This window comes from Mauremys reevesii, linkage group 4 (genome assembly GCF_016161935.1).
Source record: "Mauremys reevesii isolate NIE-2019 linkage group 4, ASM1616193v1, whole genome shotgun sequence".
Classification (NCBI taxonomy): domain Eukaryota; kingdom Metazoa; phylum Chordata; order Testudines; family Geoemydidae; genus Mauremys; species Mauremys reevesii.
The window spans coordinates 149,062,669-149,086,371 of NC_052626.1; the positions used below are offsets into that span (position 1 = coordinate 149,062,669).

The 23,703-nt window shown below is 49.5% G+C and overlaps 2 protein-coding genes across 2 annotated transcripts; both read left to right on the forward strand.

Moving 5' to 3' along the window:
- Window positions 1-283: 283 nt before the first annotated feature.
- Window positions 284-3,550, forward strand: LOC120403324 (serine protease 27-like). Its single transcript, XM_039534304.1, has 6 exons — window positions 284-393; window positions 825-851; window positions 1,194-1,356; window positions 1,537-1,808; window positions 2,304-2,473; window positions 3,171-3,550. Exons 1-6 carry the CDS (start codon window positions 336-338, stop codon window positions 3,432-3,434), a joined length of 954 nt encoding a protein of 317 aa, XP_039390238.1. The 5' UTR covers window positions 284-335; the 3' UTR covers window positions 3,435-3,550.
- A 9,282-nt stretch (window positions 3,551-12,832) lies between these two features.
- Window positions 12,833-23,073, forward strand: LOC120404113 (serine protease 27-like). The gene is made up of 6 exons (XM_039536115.1): window positions 12,833-12,955; window positions 17,991-18,057; window positions 18,569-18,731; window positions 19,102-19,373; window positions 22,133-22,302; window positions 22,726-23,073. The coding sequence occupies exons 1-6, from the start codon at window positions 12,833-12,835 to the stop codon at window positions 23,071-23,073; spliced, it is 1,143 nt and encodes a 380-aa protein (XP_039392049.1).
- The last annotated feature ends 630 nt before the right edge of the window (window positions 23,074-23,703 follow it).

The window sequence follows — 23,703 nt, forward strand, 5'->3', positions numbered from 1 at the left end:
TGACATGGGGAAGTGAAAATCACCGGCGGCCTCGACACAGTGACCTCGGCCATCGCGTGTTTTCGTTTGGTTTTCCAGGACGCCCATGCTGGGGTGACACCAGGCAGAGCAGAATGAAAGCAGTCACAACCAGTTCAGCACGTTGAATTTAGTAGCACTTATTTCCTTGCTTGGGTTACCAGGAAATCAGTCCCCATTATACTCTATAGATCCAGGGAGGGGCACACAGGTGTCCATAAAAACCTGCCCCAGAACTTTTATTCCCCAGTCGGGCTTTGGTTGGAGCAATGGAGGCAGCTGCATGCAGCCAAGACAGGCCTGCAGAAGGCTGAACCATGGGACTTCTCTGCTCTCCACTGGCCCTAGCACTGCTGGCGATGACACTGCTGCAGGGTGAGTGTGGGGTGGGGATGTAGGGACCAGCCCCTCCCTCCCAGGGGGAGAGGAGCGAGATACAGGTTGTGGGGGAGGGAATTGGCTAGTGACTATCAGGGAGATCCAAGCCCTTGGCCCTTCATAGACCCCTCCCCCCCGCAGCCTGGATTGGTGCATTCAGTACTGAGCTGCCCCACTCAGATCAATGGGGAGTGTTGATTCTTGAACCTACTGGTGGTAAATCAAATAGAAACACGGCTATGAATTTCTGCTGGCACTGAGGATGGCAGGGCTGGTCTGGGGCAATGGGCGGAGCTTGGGAATTATGGGTGGAGCTACTGGAACTTACCTCCACACACCTTCTCAGGTTCCAGCAATGACTGTGCATAAACCTCCACCCCCGACACTCACACATTAATATCTTTCCTTTCTTGTTCTTCACTCCCTAGGTGCTCAGGGGAGCTGGAAACAGGCAGGTAAGACACTTCAAAACGCCAGCCTTACCTGCCCTGGATTAGTGCCATGAGACTGGGGCTGGGAGCCAGGACTCCTGGGTTCTATCCCCAGCTCTTGGAGGGGAGTGGGGTATATTGGGTTAGAGCAGGGGGACTGGGAGCCAGGACTCCTGGGTTCTATCCCCAGCTCTGGGAGGGGAGTGGGGGCTGGTGGTTAGAGCAGGGGAACTGGGAGCCAGGACTCCTGGGTTCTCTCCTCAGCTCTTGGAGAGGAGTGGGGTTTAGTGGGTTAGAGCAGAGAGGGGCTGAAAGTCAGGACTCCTGGTTCTTTGCTCCTCCCATGTCAATGCTGTTCCTCTCCAGGGTGCGGCCAGCCCAGGATCTCAGGCCGAATTGTTGGGGGCGGGGACGCCCCAAGGGGCCGGTGGCCGTGGCAGGTCAGCATCCAGCGCAATGGACAGCACTTCTGCGGTGGGTCCCTCATCTCAGCCCAGTGGGTTGTGTCAGCAGCTCATTGCTTCCAATTGTGAGTAACTGGGGTGGGTAGGGACCGGTGCAACAGACAGATGGCCTGCCTGGATCTATGCCAGGCAAGCCACCCCTGTGTTGCTGTGTGACTGGTCCCTAGCTGCCCCGCCCCAGACCCTGCTGCATTTTTGGCCAAGTTTGCAAGCCATTTCATCAGCCTTTTCTCCCCCATTCCCAGATCTGCCCTTTTCTCTTCCTATCGTGTGAATCTGGGGGAGTACCAGCTCTCCGATCCCTCCCGGTGCCGGATCTCATCCCCCGTGAGCCAGATCTTTGTCCATCCCAACTACAGCAGCACGTGGAAGTCTGCCGACATCGCCCTCCTGCAGCTGACAGAGCCAGTGCAATACACCAATGAAATTCTCCCCGTCTGCTTGCCAGGCGCCTCCCTCTCCTTCCATGACAACCACACGTGCTGGGTCACTGGCTGGGGGACAACAGCCTCTGCGGGTAAGACCATCCCCCGGGAGGAGGCGCTATCACTCTGTGCCTGAAGCCCCAAGCTCCTGGAGCCCTGTGATTTCTGCAGCATCTTGCAATAATCCCCGCCCAGCTCTCTGCTGCCCTCTGCCAGCTGGCTACCCTGGATCGGCTGTATCCCTCAGCCATCCGTGAGACAGCTGATCCACAAGAACCTAACACAGAACCTTCTGTGTTAGATACAGATGGTCCCTGGTTCAATCCTCTCAGAAGAGACCCCCTCTAGGGGCAGCGCGGCACAGACTGGGTCCTATGGGGCTGGGTGCGGCTCTGGAAGCTGGGTGGAGATGGGGAATGGATGCAGGGAGGTGAAGGGAATGGGACATGGGGAGGGGATGGGGTGGAGGATGGCTAGAGGGGAGGGGAGTGGGTGGGGGAGGTAGATGGGGACAGGAAATTGTCAGGCATGGGGGTGGGTTGCAGGAGGCGATGGATCCAGTACCCTGGTTCTCTCCCCCCCCCCAGTCTCTCTCCCGCCCCCCAAGACGCTGCAGGAGGTTCAGGTCCAGCTGATCGACACTGCAGCCTGCAACGCCCTCTACAACATCGACCTGGCCCCGAACATCGGCAGGGACCCCGTCAAACCCGACATGATCTGTGCCGGCTACGCCGAAGGGCAGAGGGACTCCTGCCAGGTGAGCGAGGGCTCTGGGCCGACTGGATGCACGTGAGCCGCAGTGTGTCTCCCTATCGCCATGTAGGGCCTGCAGTGAGTAGAACAACTGCTGCAGCTGTGCAGTTCCACAATCTGGCTTCCTTCGAGCAGGCGGGAGCAGCTCTGGCTTTTACATGCCTGTGGACTCACAGTCCCATGTCTAGGCCCCAGCTCTCGGAGTCCTGTGATTAGGGCAGAGCCCCAGCTTTATTTTTATCTAAAGTAATAGATGAATCTCTGCAGGTGGATAGAAAGGAGTAAGAATGTGGCTAGAGTGTAACCTGCCCCCACCCCAAGTTTGCAAAGAGCCTAAGCCAGTGGCTCCGAGATGGGAAAATACCCCGTGCATCTTTATGGAAGCTGTGCACTTCCAGCCCCACTGCGCCATGGAGCCCTTCCAGCCCATCCCGAGCGGGGTTCTCTGCGTAGGGCAGGAGCAGAAGGACACAGCCACCCTTTCTGCTGTGACTGTATTAGGGATCCCACTTTTACCACCAATGCATCCTTCAGAGAAAGGAGGGAGGGGCACAATGCTCCTTTCACTTCTCAAGTGGGTGTGGCAAAAATATGTGGGTGGGGCCATGGGATGGTCCATGTGCCTAGAGCTCCCAGGGGCTGAGCTGTGGATACTTGGGGCTGGGGGGGTCTCACTAATCCCAATTTCTCTGCCCCTCTAGGGTGATTCTGGGGGGCCGCTGGCCTGTGACCACAATGGGACCTGGTTCCTCATGGGGATTGTGAGTTGGGGGTACGGCTGTGGCCAGCCCAATCGTCCCGGTGTCTATGTCCGGACGGTGTCCTACGGCGAATGGATACGGGAGCACGTTGGCTCCGGAAGCCAAGCCAGCACCATGGGGAACTGCACCTCAGGGACGAATGATGCCAGACCCTGCTTCAGCAGCTTCATGCTTCTCTTCACCACTCTCCTGATATCACTCTGACTCCTCCTCCCATTGGGATGCCCCCCATCTCTCCCTCCTCCGCTCGCCCCCTAGTGAAACCTTGCACTGTCTGGGGGCAGTGTGAGATGCAGATAGGACCTGAGAGTTGCCAGCAACACCCACATGCCTGAGTCTGCAGAGAGCCTGATCCAATTGCTGTGAGAAGGGGGAGCTGCTCCGAGTGTGGCTGACGCTGTTTCAGGTGGGATCTCTCAGGGATCTGTTTATGGCCCTATGCTAAGAATAGGGTCCATCTAGCCCAGTTTCCTGTCTTCCAACAGTGGCCAGTGCCAGGTGCTTCAGGGGGAATGAACAGAACAGGGCAGCTATTGATTTATCCGTCCTCCGTCGTCCACTCCCAGCATGTGGCAGTCAGAGGCTTAGGGGCTCCCAGAGCATGGGGCTGCTCCCTGCCCACCCTGGCTAATAGCCATTGTCGGACCCGTTCTCCATTAATTTATCTAATTCTTTTTGAACCCAGTCGTACTTTTGTCGTTCGCAACGTTTCCTGGGAACGAGTTCCACAGGGTGGCTGTGGGTTGTGCCAAGAAATACTCCCTTTGGTTTGTGTTCAACCTGCTGCCCATTCACTTTATCAGGTGGCCACTAGCTCTTACCTCATGTGAAGGAGTGAATAACACTCCCCCATTCACTGGCTCCACACCAGTCAGGATGTTCTGGACCTCCAGCAAGGCCGTCGCTTTTCCAAGCTGAAAAATCGCCGTCTTTTTTCTCTCTCCCCATGAGGAAGCTGTTCCACGCCAGTCATCATGTGTGTGGCCCTGGTCTGTTCCTTTCCAACCCTGGTAGCTCTGTTGTCAGCTGTGCCGATCAGACCGCCACACCGGACCGTGGATTTACACTGCAGCCTTTTATTGAGTGAGGATGCAGCGGGGTGGGCACTGGAAGGGTACAAGCAGCCCTGGGCAGGGCGGCGGCTCTGAAAGCCGGGCTGATTGGGAAGCATGAGAGCAGTGGGCCAGGAGCAGGCAGGCTCCCTCTGGCTGAGGAAGGAGATGGACGTGGCCGCCTGAGCGCTAAAGGGCACTGGAGTGGAGCAGGGCTGGGGAAAGGCCAGAGGAGCTGGGGAGCTCCGGGCCAGCAACTCCCCAGGCTGCAGGGCCTGTCCAAGGCCCCTGGAGGTACTGGGCAGCAGGGACATGCAGCAGGTCAAAGCCGCCCTTGCCTATGACGACTGGCTTATACAGACGGCAGTCGGCCCAGTGAAAGGGGCTAGATGGTGACTGGCAGTAGCCCATAGGCTGAGGCAGGGTGGGGACAGAGGGTGGGGGTTCCCTGGGGAGGGGAGACCCAGATCTGTGGGGTATTGCCTGGAGGGGCAGCACCCCAGGTCAAAGGGCACCGGGGTCCTGGGAGGGACACGGGGGGCCAGCGGCAAGCAGGACATTGGCCTGCAGAAGGCGCTTTGAGAGCTGGAAACAGAGCTAATTCCCAGGAAGCAGCAGGAGGCGCCGCAGGGGTGAGTCCTGCCCCGTTATGGATGTTTTATTACTCCACCGTGGGTTCAGCTCTGGATGCCACAGTTTCAGATTCCATTATGAAAGTGGATTTTTCTCAGGCATCAGCATCTAGGGGTATTTGCCAGTCCCCCCTCATTAGATCAAGCGTGCTTATAAATCTAGCTCCTCCCAGTGTTTCCAGCAGATCCTCTATTCTGGGCATGGGGTAAGGATCAGGCTGTGCGATAGCATTTAGCTTCCTATAATCGACACAAAACTTCATGCTTTTGTCTCTTTCCAGCACCATCACAATAGGAGATGCCCAGGGGCTTTGAGACTTGGTAATTACTCCCATTTGCTTTCTACCTCTTCCTGAATCTGTGTCTGTCTTTGTTCCTCTGCCAGGAGCTGGGTGGGGACCTGCAGTTTGAATGGAGTGTATCATCTTACCAGTGAGTCCTGGCTTGTTCGAGAATGTTTGCCTAGGATGCTTTCATAGGGCCAACCTTTCCCTCTTGTGAGTTGAAGTTAAACTCTCCCCCACCTCAACGCTCTCAAGAGGTGTCTCCTCTTTGCTTTCTGTAACCATATCAGCTAAAGGGACAGACATAGTCTCTTCATGGGCACAAGATATACCCACATCTACCTCCCTTTCATGGCATGCCTTCGTCCTGCTAACATGCACTGTCTGCCCAACTCCTTTTCCACAGGGTTTTCTCACATCCCTAGGTAACCTCGTTAACTCCTTCTATTACTTCACAGGGTCCGTTCCAAATGCCTTGCATTTTATTCTTCCTCACCGGATCTAGCACCAACCCCATGTCCCCTATCTCAAGCGCTCTTTCCTCAGCATGTCTATCATATCAACGCCTCCTGAGCTTCCTGGCTTACCTTCCGGCTTTGCTGAACCAAACCCATCATACCCTGCAACTTTTCCTGAAACTGAGACACACACTCCGTCACTGGTTGCGCTGTCTCCTGGGCATTACCTTCCCAAGAATCACGAACCAGATCTAGAGGTCCCCTGACCTGCCTCCCCTAGAGCAGTTCAAAGGGAGCAAAGCCAATAGATTCTTGGGGTACACGCCTGTATGCATACAACAGATCCCACTCGTTCCGGCGCCTGTCCACATACATTTTCAGCCTAGATTTTAAGGTTCCATTGAACCTTTCCACCAGACTATTGGTGTGTGGGTGGTAGGGAGCAGCTTTTAGATGCGTTAGCCCCCACACATTTCCCGTAACTCCTTAAAATCGACAGACACGGCCAGACAATATTTCCCTGGGAAAGCCCACTCTGCTAAAAATTGCAAAAAAGGCTGTTGCCACTGTATCTTCCTCAACATCACACAATGCTACAGCCTTCGGATGTGGCAACATCTATCAGCACAAGGATATACTTCTGCCCATAGGTGCCGACACCATGGGTGCTCCGGGGCTGGAGCATCCATAGAAAAAATATGGTGGGTGCTTAGCACCCACCAGCAACCCCTCTATCAACACCTCCCACTCCCCCCAGCGCCTCCTGCCTGCTGGTGGGCCTCGTCCCTCCCAGTGCCTACCACCTGCCATGGATCAGCTGTTTCGCGCATCAGGAGGTGCTGGGGGAGAGGGGGAAAGGGTGAGGGTGCAGCACGCTTGGGGGAGGAGGCAGAACTGGGCTGGGAAGAGGTGGGGTGGAGGAGGGGAGGGGGTGGTAAGAGGCAGGGCAAGGGAGGCATTGGGGGAAGGGGTGGAGTGGGGGCGGGGCCTGGACGGAGTTTTGGGGGGAAGCTCCCCCCCGCAGATTGGAAACTCGGTGTCTATGCTTCTGCCCGTTCCTGGAAGGCTGAGGGAGTGGTCCCACAATACCCACAGACTCTCTGACAAATGCCTCCCCAATAATGGGTAGAGGCAGGTGGGGCACCTGACCAGGTCCCCTTAAACCTTTGCACTTCTGGCACAGATCACAGCGCCTGCAATCATCTCTCACTGACTTAAAAAGATGAGGCCAGTAGAAATTTTGCTTCAATCTGTCGCACATTTTGCCTACACCCAGATGTCCTGCAAATGGTCCATCGTGAGCTAACTTCAGCAAGTCATTTCGATATCCCTCAGGTATCATATGCTGTTTGCACCCCCTCTCCCCCCGGGAACGCTTTCTTCATGAAGGAGATTCTCTCTACAACAACCCATCCTGCATGAAAAACCTGCCTCTTCCTTCCCCGGCTGGGACTTGACCCTGAGCATCGTTCTTTGCCCTTTCTAGGGACACATCATTCTGCTGCACCATATTGAATCCCTTCTGTGTTTCACTCAAGTTTGGAACCACCTCTGACACCTCAGACAAATTCTCAACTGGCCTAGGCCGAGAGACACCCTTGGTCTGTTCGCAGCCTCCCTTACTGTCGCCACGCAGAGTATCTGCCTCAAAACCGCACGCCCTTTGTGATCTGGTTATGACATTAACTTGGTCAGGCACAGCTATTATGTCGTTCCCAAGCAAAACATCCACCAAATGAAATCCCGGACACCAAGCAACACGGCATCTTTAAATCCTTCCCATTCGAGGTTGACGTTAGCCACCGGCAGTTTTACAGAGTACTCAGAGAGAGTTACCACAGTTATACTCTTCACTGGCAGCCCATCTTCTGGCCTCACACGATGTCCTTTGACCAAAGTAATGTCAGAGCCCGTATCTCGCCATCCTGTCCCTTCAACTCCATTGACTTTTGCTCCCTTTATACATTTCTCATTTCCCTTCAATGCCTCAGTCCTAATGTAGTTTGTAAATTCAAATCCTTCGCCCACATCATCAGAGATCATTGGGGTAGTATTAACGACTGCAGCGACTGCATTTGGACGTAAGATGGCAGTGTTGGGTCTGCCTGCGTGGGCAGAATAACTGGATTAGTGTTTACTGGGATATTTGAGGGTGCCGGTTTTGGGGCGTTCCTTAGATTTTTTCTATCTGGCTTCATATGGCCAGGCATACCACAGAGCTGGCATATAACTTCCCTTTAAGGTAGGAGTTCTTTCATTCTGGGCTCCCCTGAGTTCTCTTATTGAAGTTGGGGTTAGGTTTATTTTTAAATCCTTCCCTCCTTTTAAAGAGGGGTGAATAGTGATCACTCTTCCATGGGGCTTATACTCTTCGCAAACCCTATTTTGTGTATAAGCATCTGCAATTTCTGTGGCCCACAAGACGGAATTGGGTTCTCTATCCCAGACAGCTGCTCTAAGATTTTCAGGAAGAATGTCCAAAAAATCATTCCAAAGTGATTAAATCTAGCAATTTTCGGAACTCTCATGACCCTTTGCTCCCACAACCCACTTTTTAACAAAACCCGTTAATTTATGAGCACATTCCACAAAAGTACAACCATTAGACATTCTAAAACGTCTAAAGTTTAGCCTGTACGATTCAGGAGTGACCTTGAATTGCTTTCACACAAGATCTTTAAATAGCTCATAATCGAACACTTCCTGCTCTCTTGGTTCATTGAATACCTCTCTGCCTTACCCAGTCAACCTGGTTAGCAGGACAGACCTTCCTCCTTCCGTAGGATGAGCGGCTGTTTCTCTTTCGGCAACAATTTCTTCAGTTCCAGCGAGCGTTTCTTTCTCTTGTGTTTGGAGTTAGCCCAGCTTTTCTTCACGTTCTAATTGTCGCTCATTTGCTGCCGGTTTCCTTCTAATTGCTTCTGCAGGGGGTGCATCTGGGATAGGCCACCCTGCTTTCTGATTGTAGTAAGAGGAGGCCCTAAGATATAAACCTTGGTATCAGAGGCCTGGTATGAGGCCTGAGGCCTAAACTAAAGTAATGGTCAAGACTTTGCTAACATAAAGCAAAGTTAAGCTGTGAGCCAGAGCCAGGCCCTGCTCACAGAAGCTGGCAAGGAAAGGGCTGATGCTGCAAGAAGAGACGTACCTAAGAGGTACTGAACACTAGATATCAGAACATTCACATACTTGCACATTCCACACAGATAACAAAGAACAGGCTGGCCCATCCCAATGACAGGGGCAAAAGGGTAATATGATGGATAGAGTTGTTTTGATCGAACCAACATGTACAAGGTGAGGGGCGGCACCTTAATACATAGAGGGGTTGTACCTTGCGGCATAGAGGGGTTGCACCTCATACGTCAGGAGTGATGTGTAACTTGTTTGTACCTGTGTATAAGAATGCATCCCTGGGGCGGTGTCTTTGTCCAGCCAAGGGGGCAGTGGAAATTCCCGCCACTAACTGAGCCGAGTCCATTGCCAAGAGGCACTTTCTCGTAGTATGCCCTGAGTTAGGCTAAGAAACCTACAGGGAACTGCCATTGTGTCCGAGGTCGCAATAAACCTAGCCAACGTGGCTTTGCATCTTACTAGACTCTGTGGTTATTGGGGGTTCTCGTCGGGTCTGCTGTGTCAGCTATCTGCGCAGAGCTGGGGCAGCACACAGAGGGAACTCACGCACGCAGCCGAGTGATATCAACATTGGAGAAAGCAGAGCACCACACCGGTAGCACTCTGACAACACTCTGACAACACTGATCACTGGCCAGGAATGGATTTTGAAGTTCCTGCTCTGGGGCCTAGTTCCTAAAAGTCAGTCCTCTCCGTGAAGGCATTTTCTGTCAAGATCTTCATATGATCTTGGCTCACTCGTTGTAATTGATCTTTAACCCTTAAACTCTCAATATCAAAATGAATTCTTCACAAGCACGGGGTTCTGATCCCAAACCGAATTGCCCGGTGGCAGTGTGTATCCTAGCCAGACTGTGCCAATGTGACTGGGTCCCCAGGGGGGGACACTGAGATTCCTTAATCGGGGCACACGGCAAAGAATGGGGCAAACAATCTCCGAAACGGGTGGTTATTTCTAATACTTAGGGTACGTCTTCACTAGCGCAACAGCGCTTTCACATGGCTTGTGTAGTCGCAGCATAGCGCTGGGAGAACTCCACCTCCACGAGGGGAATAACGACTGCCACAGGGGAATAGCTAGCTCCCAGTGCTGGGAGAGCGGCTCCCAGCACTGGTGCACTGTCTACACGGGCACGTTACAGCGCTGACACTGGCAGCGCTCAGGGGGGTGTTTTTTCACACCCCCAAATGAGAAAGTTGCAGTGCTGTAAAGTGCCCACGTAGATAAGCCCTTAGATTCACCAAGCCAGCCACAAAACAACTTCTGCAATACCTTCCTGGTTACCCAGAAGCCAGAAATAAGAACAGTTCCCTTAAAACAATCCAGCCTTGGGCTCCCACTCCGACAGCCAAGTCAAATATGAGGAGGATTACTGAAAATCTTGTTAATCAGATAAAAAGTTCTGCCAGTCCCAAAGGATTGGCCACATTATCCACTACGTCACTGAATATTTCAGATCTTACCCAAATACCAGCTTACAGCCAATTCTCATTAACTAAACTAACATTTATTAAAAAAGAAAAGAGAGTGTATTGGTTACAAGATCAATATACATCTAGGTATGAATGAAATTCTTAGCTCAGTTTCATAGCAGCGCCGGTGAGCTTCAGAGTTGCAAATAATTCTTTCAGAATTAGTTCCACAGGTTACAGGTCAATGTTCAATATCAGGGTGCTCCAGACTGGAGCTGGAGACCTCAGTCTCGATTCAGATGTGGTGTCTCAGATACCAAGTTTCTAATTGCACCAAATGATATTTGTTTACATTTAATTTGGCGTTTGACTTTCTCTCCTTCATGCTTTTTAATACTGTGTGGACAAGACCAATTCAAGATCTGGTTATCCCTAATTAATTCTGGCACTATTCTCAGGTCCAAGAATTGTAAAGTATTATCAATAGTGTCTATTACATATTCACCATATTCTGAACCAATAATTTCCTTTCCGATGTTGTGATTTTTCCCCCCTGATCATTATTATATTTTACCAATGGAATAATCTTAATCTGAGTTCAATTGAATATTTTGGTTATTTCATGTGTATTTTACACCATCAATCATTCTTCAGTTGCTAAACCATAAATTCCCAGTGACATGGGGTTAATTACTTTGTTAGCTTCTTGCTGAACCATGTAATTAATATGTCTTCTCCCCCCCCCCCAATATCCACCTGTGACGCTGGCAGACCAGGTGCCAGCTCATGCGGAAGGCCCAGGATAATTCACTTGTATATTAGTAAAAACATAGGAGAAAACTTTTTTATCACTATAATTTATTTTTATAAGCAAGTTCTCTGTGTTTTTAAGCCTGGGATGTTTCTGCATGCTCACTTTTTATTGAAACATATGCGTAAGTACTAAATGAAGGAATGTGTCTTCATATAGGTTTGTCTTTTAAAGTGTTTATTGTGATACAGCATGGCCAGAGGGCAGCAGGAGAGGGTTAGAAGGGAGCCTTATTCCCTCTAAAGGGAAGAAAGTTTGCTATAGATTAACTAGAGCACCTGAAGCCAATTAGAGCACCTGCAGTCAGTCACCTGATAAAAACCCCTGCTTCAGTCAGACAGGGAAGGAGTTGGAGCAGAGAGGATTGGTGTTGGAGCGGAGAACAGTTTGGAGGGGTCGGAGCAGAGAGGATTGGTGTTGGAGCAGAGAACAGTTTGGAGGAGTCGGAGCAGAGAGGATTGGTGTTGGAGCAGAGAACAGTTTGAAGGAAAGCAGAGGACAGTTTGGAAAAGTGCTGTGGTGGGCTAAGAAGTCCAAGACCCTAGGTAAGGGGCACCTGGCTTGTACAGAGGGAGGGCAGGAAGCCCCCACAAGCTGAAGGGCAGGAGAGGGAATTAGCCCAGGGGAAGGAACCGTCAGTACAAGTGGTTCATCACTATCCTCAGGGCCCCTGGGCTGGGACCTGGAGTAGAGGGCGGGCCCAGGTCCCTCCCTCTCCACTCCCCTCCTCTAGGACACTAGTGGGGCAGTTAATATTCCAATTCAGGGGCAAGAAATGGCACCGTGAACCCCCTCCCCCAAAGAAGAGACAGCGCGAGACCCATCATAATAGTGCTGGCAATTTGCCACATTATAAAGCAGAGCTTTATTCCTTTACTAGACTTAATGTAACTTTTACTTGCATTTGTTAAAAAGTTTGGGAAAGAAGCAGCCTTCCTATCTTTGATGTACTGACTCACGGACGCTGTTTTTGCTAACAGGGGCTTTGCTGCAGCTTCAAATTGTTCTTACTGAAAAAATGACCAATGTTAGTCTAAAACATAGGGGGAAATGTTTAAAACTTGGTTGTTACTAAGGGCTTATGGTTTTAACTTTTATTAAAGCCCCTGTATAAAAGGGCTACATGGCAGGAAAAATGATTGGGGTCTGTTTTTTTAGATAAGAATAAAGCAGTTAAAGCAGTGGGGGGAGTAGAGAGGGGAGGGAAGGGAGATGGTTCTTGTTTAAAAACCTTGGGACTATAGAATTGATTCAGGGAAATGAATTCTATGACACTGCTGTAGAACAACATCTGATTGTGCCAATACAAAGGCGGCGATAACAAGCCTGAAGGGCTCTGACCCTGGGAAGTTGCCTCTTTCAGCAGACTCACTTGGAAGGGTAAGATCTCCCTCTCTCTGATTCACACACATGCTGTCTATCTTTGCCCTTTGCAAAGGGACTTTCTTTTCCCTTTTCTAGTCCTGTTCTCTCTTTTAACCTCTCTTTAGATGTTTCTCTTTTATTTAACTCTTTAAAAATGTTCTTTTTCTTAACCCACCCTTATATTTAATACACCTTTTACATTTATCTCATTTTTTAAATTCTTTAATAACATACCAAACTAGGCCTTTAAAATCATCTTTCCTTACTCAACCTCACCAATAACCTTTCTTTCCTTTTTTTCCTATAAACCTTAACAAAGCTTTCTTTTTTAATCTTTAAGCTCTCCCACGCTATTCTTTCAACCTTTTTGTCTAAACAAACAATCAAATGTGTGAAAGCACAAGGACACAACATACCCCCTATCCAAACATAATTTTTTTCCAAAATGGCCAATGGTGCCAGACTTCGATGCCAACAGAAATGGGGATGGAGGGTGGGACATAAGCCCTAAATGGGGCGTGGAAACCTGTCAAAAATATACAGTGATGAATGCTATCGAGGTGTATACTACTGAAGTATGCCACGTGTTCTCATTATTCATTCTGGATCAAGTGGGTTAAAGGTATTGGCGTCATCTGTTGGACTTACAAGCTGCAAGGACTTTCATCTCTCATGGGAGGGATCCATACTTAAGTTTGTCTCCCAGCCTGCACCTGCAGTGAGTTTTTAGTTCACTGGGTTTCTTCTAATAAATGACACAATTTAGGACAAGCCTGCAGCACTTCATGACTTTTTCCCCTTTAGTGAATTTCCTGTGGCTGAAATTCTCTTCCCTCAGTGGCTAATCTCTGTCTTTTCCATCTCCTGTTCTAACCATTTAACATCCCTGTCCTCCTCTGACCTCTCACCAAGACTGCCTGTTTGTATTTCTTCTTCCCTTTCTTCATTGCTGACAAGCTCTTCAAATCCACCCTGTGCTCCCCCCTGAATCTTTTGCATCTGACAGTTCCTCTTTTTCTGGCTCTTCAGAGCGTTCATTAGTCCCTTTCTGTTCTTCATCTCGTCTGCATTTAGCCCTTGACCAGGTAGGTGAGGTGAGGGTCTATGTCCTAATGCTAGCGTATCCTTCCCAGGTCGCACCATAGCTACTGGAATATAGGAGTTGGGTCACCTGGTACTACACTAAAAACATAGACAGGTGGAATTTGCATCTCTGTACACATCTGTCTCACTCTCTATCTCTGGGACACCTTGGGCTTCCTGACCAGCCTCACTCAGATGCTATATATACTACCTGCTGATGCACGTCCTCCAGGATATCACAGGTTTGTTCTAGCGCTTCAGTTCCCTGAACTAATTCTGTTATTTTCACTTCTTGCCCAAACAAACATCCCTGCCCCATTGCTGCTCGAGCTCTCCACATTGTAATCTGGTCACCATCTCTTTGTAATTGCTGTTTATGGCAAACCAGTTCTCTCTGATATATAAACACAAATTTTACTTCCTGTCGCTGAATAAGTTGCTCTCTCAATGTCTCACTCATCCCTTTCTCCTGCGATAAGGCTTTTCTTGCCTGATCCAAATGCTCTATTTTCCTCTTCAATTTTCTCCCCAAAGTATTACCTACAATATATACACAGCCCATTGCTATATCTTTCACCTCCTGTATTTTTCTCTTTAATTTTTCTTTCTTAAAAATGGAATACCTTGAGTTCCATGGAGCTGGGTGGTGGGTGAGGGTTTGATTATTCAGCAATTTTGCTAGCCCTCCATTATAGATTTCAATGTAGTCCAGCAGAGAGGCCTGAATTGGCCTGAATTGGCAACTGACCTTGTTCAAATGTTACCTGGGGTTCCCCTTGAACCCAAAGCTCTTGGGAACCCTTGTCACCTGAGGTTCCACTGAACCCCAAGCTCATGGTAACTTTACTCTTTGCGAGTCAGTATCAGGACAGTCCAAGGGAGACACAGCACCTCCATCTGCTATACAGCTGGCATAAACAAATCAAAACTACGTGCTTTCACTCAAAGCCAGTACTTTATTAGTCTCCAGTATTCCCATTAGAACATCTTTACTCAAAGTCACTGCTTTGTTTAGTCTCAAGCACACACAACACAATAGGTTATAGAGCATCCCAAATTGGAAAATACCCCTTAGGACTCTGGAGCAGTCTTTGGGTGATTTCAGCCACAAATTTCCAGTGACCGGTTCCGCCTGTGGCCGGGGATCTTCTTGATGTGTCCATGAAGTGTTCTGCTTGACCCAGACTCCCAATTCCTCTTTTATAGCCTGTGGCAGAGCTCTGACCTTGCCCCCTGTGGGTCCTGCGCTTCTAGGCGGTTTATGCTGCCTCAGTGGCTCACTGTGACCCTCCACGTAGCCCTTCTCTCTCTCTAGGGCCAGGGTTACAGTCTACTGAGCCCTTTTCATCACAGGCTGCAAGGCGGTTGGTGAGAGAACTCCCACAGTCTCTGTTGTCCCTGGGGGCTTATTTCAGAACACTTTATCCTCCTGTCCTGACAGGGGCCTGACTTCTGTTTCTGTAGTGGTGGGTTGGGGGGAACCCGGGCCCGCCCTCTACTCCGGGTTCCAGCCCAGGGACCCTAATGGCAGCAGTTGTTGGCAGCCAACCTTTCACTGCCAGAGTTGCTACATTTCCCTGAGCCACTTCCCCACAGCTCTCCTGCTTCTCCCTTCTTCACCCTTACCTTAGGGCTCCCTTAACGATGGTTTGAGGGTGTCTTCAGTGACCAGCCCTTCAGCCGCACTTCCTCTCCTCTGGCTCCCTGGCTCCCCTGCCTGACTGGAGTGAGCCCTTTGTATAGTATCAGCAGGGCCTTAATTAGAGTCAGGTGGTCACATTAGCTTAATGGCCTCACCTGACTCTTTGCAGGTTAATTAGAGACAGGTGTTCTCATTAGCCTGGAGCAGCCCCTGCTCTGGTCAGTCAGGGAACAGAAAACTGTTAATCCAGTGGCCAGTATATCTGCCTTCTGCTATTCAGCTGTACCCAAGTGGCCTGGGTCTATCATAACCCCCAAACTTACAAAAACATGCCAATCAAAAGTATGACATAGCTGATCAAATGGAGCAAAAACAAAGGTTACAAGATATGCCAAAAACAAGATGTGGTTTCTGCTTGTTTGCCTGTTTGATTCTTGATCTAGTCTGACTAATATGGGCGAACAAAGGGATCTTTACTCATGTGTATAAACAAAGGACAAAGACACTATGTATGTTGCTTCTGCCTAGCCAGAGGGGTTTGTTAGTATAATGGTAACAGATAAGAGCAGTTGAAGTGTTACTGGGCATGGTGGGAGTATAATATATTAGTGCACACTTGAAAACTGCCTCACCTCCTATCTTAAGGCAAGGTCAGTCAACCAGTCAAGAGGGGCAAGGGGGGTTGGGGGAAGATATAAAACACTAAAAGGCCAGAGAAATGCCTTTCCCTGACCGTAGCCCAGCCTCACTCCTTACCCCTCCCATGGGGTACAGAAGAGATGGGACAAAGACCCCAGACTCACGACTCCCCAAAATGGAACATGACCATAAATTGCGAGGGGTGGGACTGAGGGTGTGCATTGCAGGTATGATCATGTCTGCTAAGGAGGGGGGACAACGGGACACTGGGACACAAGACTCTGCAGCGTCAGAGTTATGGATACGCTTGCTGGAAACTAACCCAAATAAACATCCCATTGCCTGCACCTCAGACTTCTGGTCTTCTGCTTTCCGTCTGCGTGACAAGAACCTGGGAAGGGGATGAAGGGAAAACTCTCTAACAATACTCACATGCTCCAAGATGTTCTAGGATCCGACGGACCTCTCGCCAGTTGATCAGCAGCAGAGGGATAGTTCCTGCTGGGGGTTTTCCAGTGGGTATTCCCACTTTTATCCAACCAGGGAACCGTTTATATATTGTAATTCTAACTACGCCTACCACCTTATGCACATGCATGAAGGTGGCAGCCCTCTTTCCCTTATCTGTACTTCCACACCCCAGGAACGCTGGGGTACCCCATTTTTATAGGTTGTTCAGAGTTCCTCTTATTCGTATTTGCCTTTATGCACAACATGTGTTCTGTGGTCTGGACAGACGTTCAAAGACGTTATGATCAGGTGTCTTGTGGTCTCAGACAATACATTTGCGGTTTATTGCAATCCATTTTCCGTAACCTCAGCTATTGACAAATCTTATTCAGTGACCTTGTGACCTTGTAACCAGAGCAACCAGGCAGCTGTGGTGAGAACCATCTAAGTTTGTAAGGGCACTGAAAGTGTTAAGAGCAGCTTAGAATGCATTTTGCTTTTATTTAATTTGACCAAATCCGACTTGTTATGTTTTGACTTACAATCACTTAAAATAGATCTTTATAGTTAATACATCTGTTTGTTTATCCTATCTGGAGCAGTGCGTTTGGTTTGAAGTGCGTCAGAGAGTCCCCTTGGGATAACAAGCCTGGTACATATCAATTTCTTTGTTAAATTGATGAACTCCTGGAAGCTTGCAGCATCCAGCGGGCATAACTGGACACTGCAAGATGGAGGTTCCTAGGGTCGTGTCTGGGACCGGAGATATTGGCTAGTGTCATTTGGTTGCACAATCCAAGGAGCAGCTGACACGCCAGAGGCTGTGCGTGACCAGCACAGGAGTGGGGGTCTCACAGCAGAGCAGGGTCAGGCTGGCTCCCAGAGTCAAGGATTGGGGTGACCTAGCAGATCACCAGTATAGAAAACACCAGAGGGGAACGTCACAGGCTGCACCCAGGAATTGCAAGGGAATCCAGATTTTTTTGCCTCCCAGAATTAGCCTTGTGATTTCAGTGGGATTCAGGAGTCTCTTTTTCAATTTCTCGTCCCCCTGTATACCACCCTAGCCCGAGCCCTGATAATAACCCTATACCCATGATAACCTTAACCTAATCTCCATGGCAGTCTCAACCCCATAATAATGCCAGACCTGTCTGCTCTTTCTTCACGCCCTAAGTGCTTGTGATACAGACACACCCAAACTCTGCTGGCAGGAGTGTTATATCTATACCTGACCACATACACCAAAAGGGACTCTTTAGGTCTCTGAAGTTGAGCTGATTGTGGCTTGTTGTGGGACTGGTTTTAGAGCTATTCACATAGAATGTTTTGTTCCAAATCTGATGGGGCATCTGATAGCTGGATACCCATAGACACCGCCTTTGTTTACTGTGTGGATGAGATGCAAGCTGGACATTTACAAAAACAAATGAACCGCCGGAGGGTTCTCAGAAGAGGGGCTCCCTGGGCTAAGAGGCGATACCTTGTGACTGGATAAGAGCAGAAGATTGGTGCACGTGGTTATCCATTACAGGGGAGGGAGGGGTGACGTCTCAGAAATGGTAGATCCCAGCTTTATGGGCTGGACAAGGGCTGGAAGAACTAACAATTGAGTGAGTAACACCTTATCAGACAAGCCAGCACCAACGTGTGCAGGCGGTAGACTGTGTTTTATGTTTTTCATCTACCTCATGTTTCCACCTCCTTTGCCTGTATTTTGAATCTCTCCCTCAGCATCTGCTAAATCGGTCTCAGCTTGGTGTTACAATAAACACCTCTGAGTGCTGGGTGCAAAGGAGAGGGTTGAACTGAGGGGAAGCCGGGAAGTGCAGTTTCTACGGAGGCAGCGGACGGCTACACATTGTGAGTGCTCAGAAGACGGGGGACTGGGCACTGGAGTGTAGCAGAGGCAGGGGGTGTAAATTGCTGCCTGCAGAGGGATAGAGCAGGGCTCGCAGAGCACCAGGAATGCCAGCAGCTAGTGGCTGGGAGAGTTTCCCCTGGTGGGCACAAACCGGGCTTCCCTTCCCGCACCCGGGGCCAGGGGTAGTGGGGCAACCCAGACACCACGGGTCACCGGGAAAAGTATCAAAATGCTCGTGGGAGTTGGAATCCCATGTAAGATTCCAACAACAAAATACATTGCCCTGTGTACGTGGAAACAGAATGTGGCTGGGAGCCAGGACTCCTGGGTTTCTTCACCCACTCTGGGGTCTAGTGGATTAAAGCAGAACCAGGACTCCTGGGTTATCTCCCTGGCTCCAGAAGGAGAACGTGTTGCTCTCTTATCATCAGGTAACACATATAATTATTTCACTTTCCTCACTTCAGCTCCCTTGCCCGGGGATAATGTAGTTTCCTCTTTTCTTCCCAGGCTGTGGCAAGTCGTTGGTCTCGGGGCGCATCTTGAATGGTCAAGATGCCAAGGCCGGGGCCTGGCCCTGGCAGGTCAGTGTGCAGAGAAACCGCTCCCACATCTGCGGCGGTTCGCTCATCTCCGAGAGCTGGGTGGTGTCAGCAGCTCATTGCTTCAAGCTGTGAGTACCCCAGGCAGGGCAGAGAGAGTGACTGCAGCCATTCTGAACAGATTCTCTCTCCCTTTTCACTGGCTTGCTGTTGCGTGGCATCGCTGTGTTGCTGTTCCTCAGCTGCCCTGCCCCAGAGGTGGCTGCATCTCATTGCCAAGTGAGCCATCCCTTTGCGGTGTTATGTATGGCTGTTCCCCAGGTGCACCGCTCCAGACATGTCTGCATCCACGTGCCAGGCAAGCCCTCCCTGTGCAGCACTGCTGTGGGTCCGTTCCATAGATGTCCCACCCCAGAGCTGGCTACATTTCAGCACCGTGAGAGCTATCCCTCTGTGCTATGACTATTTGGCTGTTCCCCAATCGGATTTTCTTGCATTCAGGCCTGTAGTCAATTCATCATATTGGGTGCAGCTGGGTGAAAACAGGATTGTCGGTGAGACTCCAACCCAGACGTTCTCATCGGTGAAGCGGATCATCCTCCATCCCAATTACAACAGTAGCACTTTCCTTGCCGACATCGCTCTGGTGGAGCTGGAGAAGCCAATTGCCTTCATGGCCTCCATCAGCCCCGTGTGTCTGCTCGACACCTCCGTCCGTGTGCCTGCTGGGGACGCCTGCTGGGTGACTGGCTGGGGGAACGTTCACCCCGAAGGTGAGGCAGACTCGTAGCTGTTAGAGAGGGGAAGGGCAGGGGAAAGACCCAGCACTGGGTGAAGGTTACAGGCGGGGTGACTGTAGCCCCATATGTACGCAGATGGACTGAGAGATACAGGGTTACATGGTTACACTGTTATAGGGTTATACAGGCACATATTATGATTGTACACATACACAGTTACAGGTGGGATGTGATATATGTCCATAATATCATGACCGGTGTGGAGAAAGTGAATGGGGAAGTGTTATTTACCCCTTCACATAACACAAGAACGAGGGGTTACCCAATGCAATCAATAGGCAGCAGCTTTAAGACAAACAGAAGGAAGTATTTCTTGACACAGCACAAAGTCAACCTGTGGAACTCATTGCCAGGGGATGTTGTGAAGGCCAAAAGTACAACTGAGTTAAAAAAAAGAATTAGCTAAGTTCCCGGAGGATAGGTCCATCAATCTCTATTAGCCACGATGGTCAGGGACACAACCCCATGCTCTGGGTGTTGCTAACCCTCTTACTGCTAGGAGCTGGGGCAGGACAGGGGATAGATCACTCGAAATTGCCCTGCGGTGTTCATTTCCTCTGAAGCACCTGGCACTGTCGGCTAGATCAACCGTCAGTCTGACCCAGTATGGCCGTTTCTTAATGTGATACAGCCTCAGTTGTACGGTTACTCTGTTATATTTTTATACACATATGGTTGGACTGTTTTACAGCGATACGGTTAGATAGCAATAGTTATATGATTGTGCAGTTGTAGGTTTATATAGGTACAGTTGTACAGGCCTATGATTATATGATGATATAGCTGCAATGATATGGTTCAACAGTCATCTAATTAGATAGACACAGATGTACAGTTATACAGTATATGATTCTGGACCCACAGGTATATGGTTGAACAGTTATGTAGTTATACAGGTACAGTTTTACAGTTCCACAGTTAAATAGTTATATGGTTGTACAGACACAGTACTATATATAGGTAGTTATTCAGGTATGTACATTGCACAGATATACAATTATGCAGCCATAGATATATGGTTATACAGTTATATAGTTATAGAGGAACAATTATAGAGTTATACCGTTGTACAGCCACCGTTATATGGTTTACAGATCCCATTGTACACTTATACACTGTGTGATTATCCAGTTATATGGTTATACAGGTACAATTATACCTTTATAGAGCTATAGTTGTATGGTTATATAGTTATACAGGTACAGTCGTACGGTTATATTGTTATACGGTAATACAGGTACAGTCGTACAGTTATATGGTTATACAGCTGTACAGATATAAAGACAGTATTATACACAGGCTTAGAAGGATTCAATTGTTATTGCTGAAATTCAGTAAATGTTGATTTCGCCATAAAAACACAAAACAACAAAAAATATTTCCACTGGTAATAACTGAAATTTGCAGATAGACAAAGTCAGAAAAATGCTCCTTGAAAAGTTTTGAGAGTTTGATATAAGGATATTTACTTTGTATTTTTTGACACGAGATACTGACAATTTCGTATAAATGGTTACACAGCTTTGATTCTCAACCTCCACTAAATCATTATTGTCTGACCTGCAAATGTGAAAATTTCCTGCAAATGTGAAAATTTAAGCCAATAAACATTTAAAAAAGTGCTTAACAACGACCATTTTGCACAACTGTGGAAATTTAAAATGATACAAATTGGAAACATATTCTTAAAGCTCAACATCTATAAGAGTCATCAAGCCTAGTTATACAGATATGCAGCTGTATAGGAACGGTTATACCGTTAGACAGTGATATAACTGCAGCTCTATGATTCTATATGGACAGTTATGCACTCTTCCTAAGTGTGGTATTAAGGACTGGTCTACACGACCGCGCTAAATCAATCTGTTACGAAAGTTCAGTTACTTGAATAATGTAACTGAAGTCAACTTAGTTAGATCCACTTACCGCGGAGGCTACACTGCGCTGTGTCGACGGGAGAGCCTCTCCATCGACTTCCCTTATGCTTCGCGGGGAGGCGGAGTACACAAATCGATGGGCGAGTGCTCCCCCATCGATTTAGCATGTCTTCACCAGACCCGCTAAATCAACACACACTGCATCGATTGCAGCAGTGCCGATCTACCGGTCAGTATAGACATGTCCTGTGACACGATCTAGTGACTCCAGTATCTCTGGCCGTGCCAATGTTCCTATTTTGCTTTAAACCTGTGTCGTCCCATTTTACCGTAGCTCATTTCTGAGCAGGTTTAAGCTAACCGAAAAACAGCCACTCTCAGGGCTGCACTGCACAAAGACGCCGTGCCAGTTTGGCGTCAATCTGTTGTGTGTGTGTGTGTGTGTTTGAGCAATGTCACCATCTAGTGGCTGCATCTCACATGGGGGATTCAATTCCTGACACGATGAATGGATGTTCATATTTGTGGGGGGGGGGGCCTGTATGTGAGCCCGAATATGGGTTTCAAACCACTCCTATTGGTGTAGTTGGCACCAGTATATTTACCGATGCCAGTTCTAGCCCAATAGGAAGCAGCGTCAGAGGCGACCGCCAGCTGGCACCCAGCATTATCAAATCACACACCTGGTTACATCCTTACTGCCATGTGTGTAGCGCTGGCCTGGAACTGAGCAGCATCTGCTCAGAGATTAAAACCCTCTGAACCAAATCAGGGCAAACTGTGTGTAGACAAGGCTTAAAATTTTAAAACACTCACGCCAGGCGAGTCACCCAGCCCTCGGGCCTTTCATTTCAGTGAATTTTTCCCTAGCGGCGACCCTGCAGGAAGTGGAGGTGCCCACCGTAGACACCATGATCTGCAACGATCGCTTCCGTGTAGGATTACAAAAGCCTGCGGGTGACAATCCCATCAAAGAAGACATGATGTGTGCCGGGTCCATGGAGGGCTATAAAGGCTTTGCTTCGGTGAGATTCTCTGACTGAGATCAGGGGCCTCATGATTCCTGCCCCATTCTCCCTGTTGACTTGGTCTTCTGTCGGGTGTGGGGGGCGGGACCCACCAAACAGTGGGTCTGGATGAAGGTGCGGAGCCTTGACTTCGCTCCCCAGTGTTTAGACAAGACAGACATATCTTGGAATTGTGGATGCATCATAGAGTATAAAGTCAGCAGGGTTCGTCCATTCAGCCTGACCCGCTGTATAACCCAGCCCATAAGTGCACCCGGTTACCCCACCACTGAGCCCAGGGACTTGTGTCTGGGCAAAGCATCTCCCAGAAAGGCAGCCAGTGGGGATGTGAAGCCATCGAGAGATGGAGAATCCACCATGGCCCTTGTGGACGATGGAGACTGGTCCCTCCTCAAACCTCATTTCTTTCCCTGTCTCTAGGGTGACTCCGGGGGACCCCTGGTGTGTGAGGAGGATGGGACCTGGTACCTTGCTGGGCTTGTGAGCTGGTCACTGGTGAGAGAAGTGAGTGGGGTACTCACTGTTTTTCCCGGTTACCCTGGGGTCTACAACCGCCCGAATGCCCACAACGACAGGATCCAGGAGAATGTGCCCGGTGTGAGTTTCACAGTGGTGAACTTCACTCTGAACAGTGCCAGTCCCTCTACCACCATCACTCCGAGCAGTGTCCATCCATCTGCCATAATCACTTGGAAAGGTGCTGGTGGCCCCTCTGCCACAATCCCCAGGGTCCTTCTCCTCATTATGCTGTTGCAGCTGACTCTCTAACCCCATCCCACACCAGCCCATCCTCACCCTTCACGCACATAGACCATGTCGCTTGTGGGATCAGTTCCAGGTTACATTTAATATTATAACTGCTCTGTTTGTTTGGCTCCTGTACGGTTATTACCTGGCAATAAATAACTTTCATGGTTAAGGTGGTTGCTTCTCTCTCTCTCCTCCGCCCCCCCCCACCTCCCCATGGGTGTTTTTTTGTCTTTCTCATTTGCTCTGCAGCAACGCCCCTCGTACCTAAGCTAAAGATCCCTGCAGCGCCCAAAAGTCCTGTGGGGTTTGCTCATCCAGTGGGTTACTGCCAGAACAATTGTGATGTGAAAGTGGGGATAGGGACGTGCTGAGCCTGGGACATATGGGGGTGGCAGGTGGAAAGTGTTGCTCGATCCAGCCTGCTCAGGCAGGCTCTGTTCTGGTGCGGTGCCCATGGCATATGAGGGTGACAGCTGGGTGGTGCTGTTCGACCCAGCCTGCTGAGTCCAGGGACATATAAGGGGTCAGCTTGGGAGTGCTGATTAACCTGGTCCTCTCAGACACGCTCTGTTAATATGTGTGCGTGTCAGGGGAACCCAGGTCCTGCAGGGTAGCTCCATTGGGAGGGACCTTGCAGACAGGAGAAGC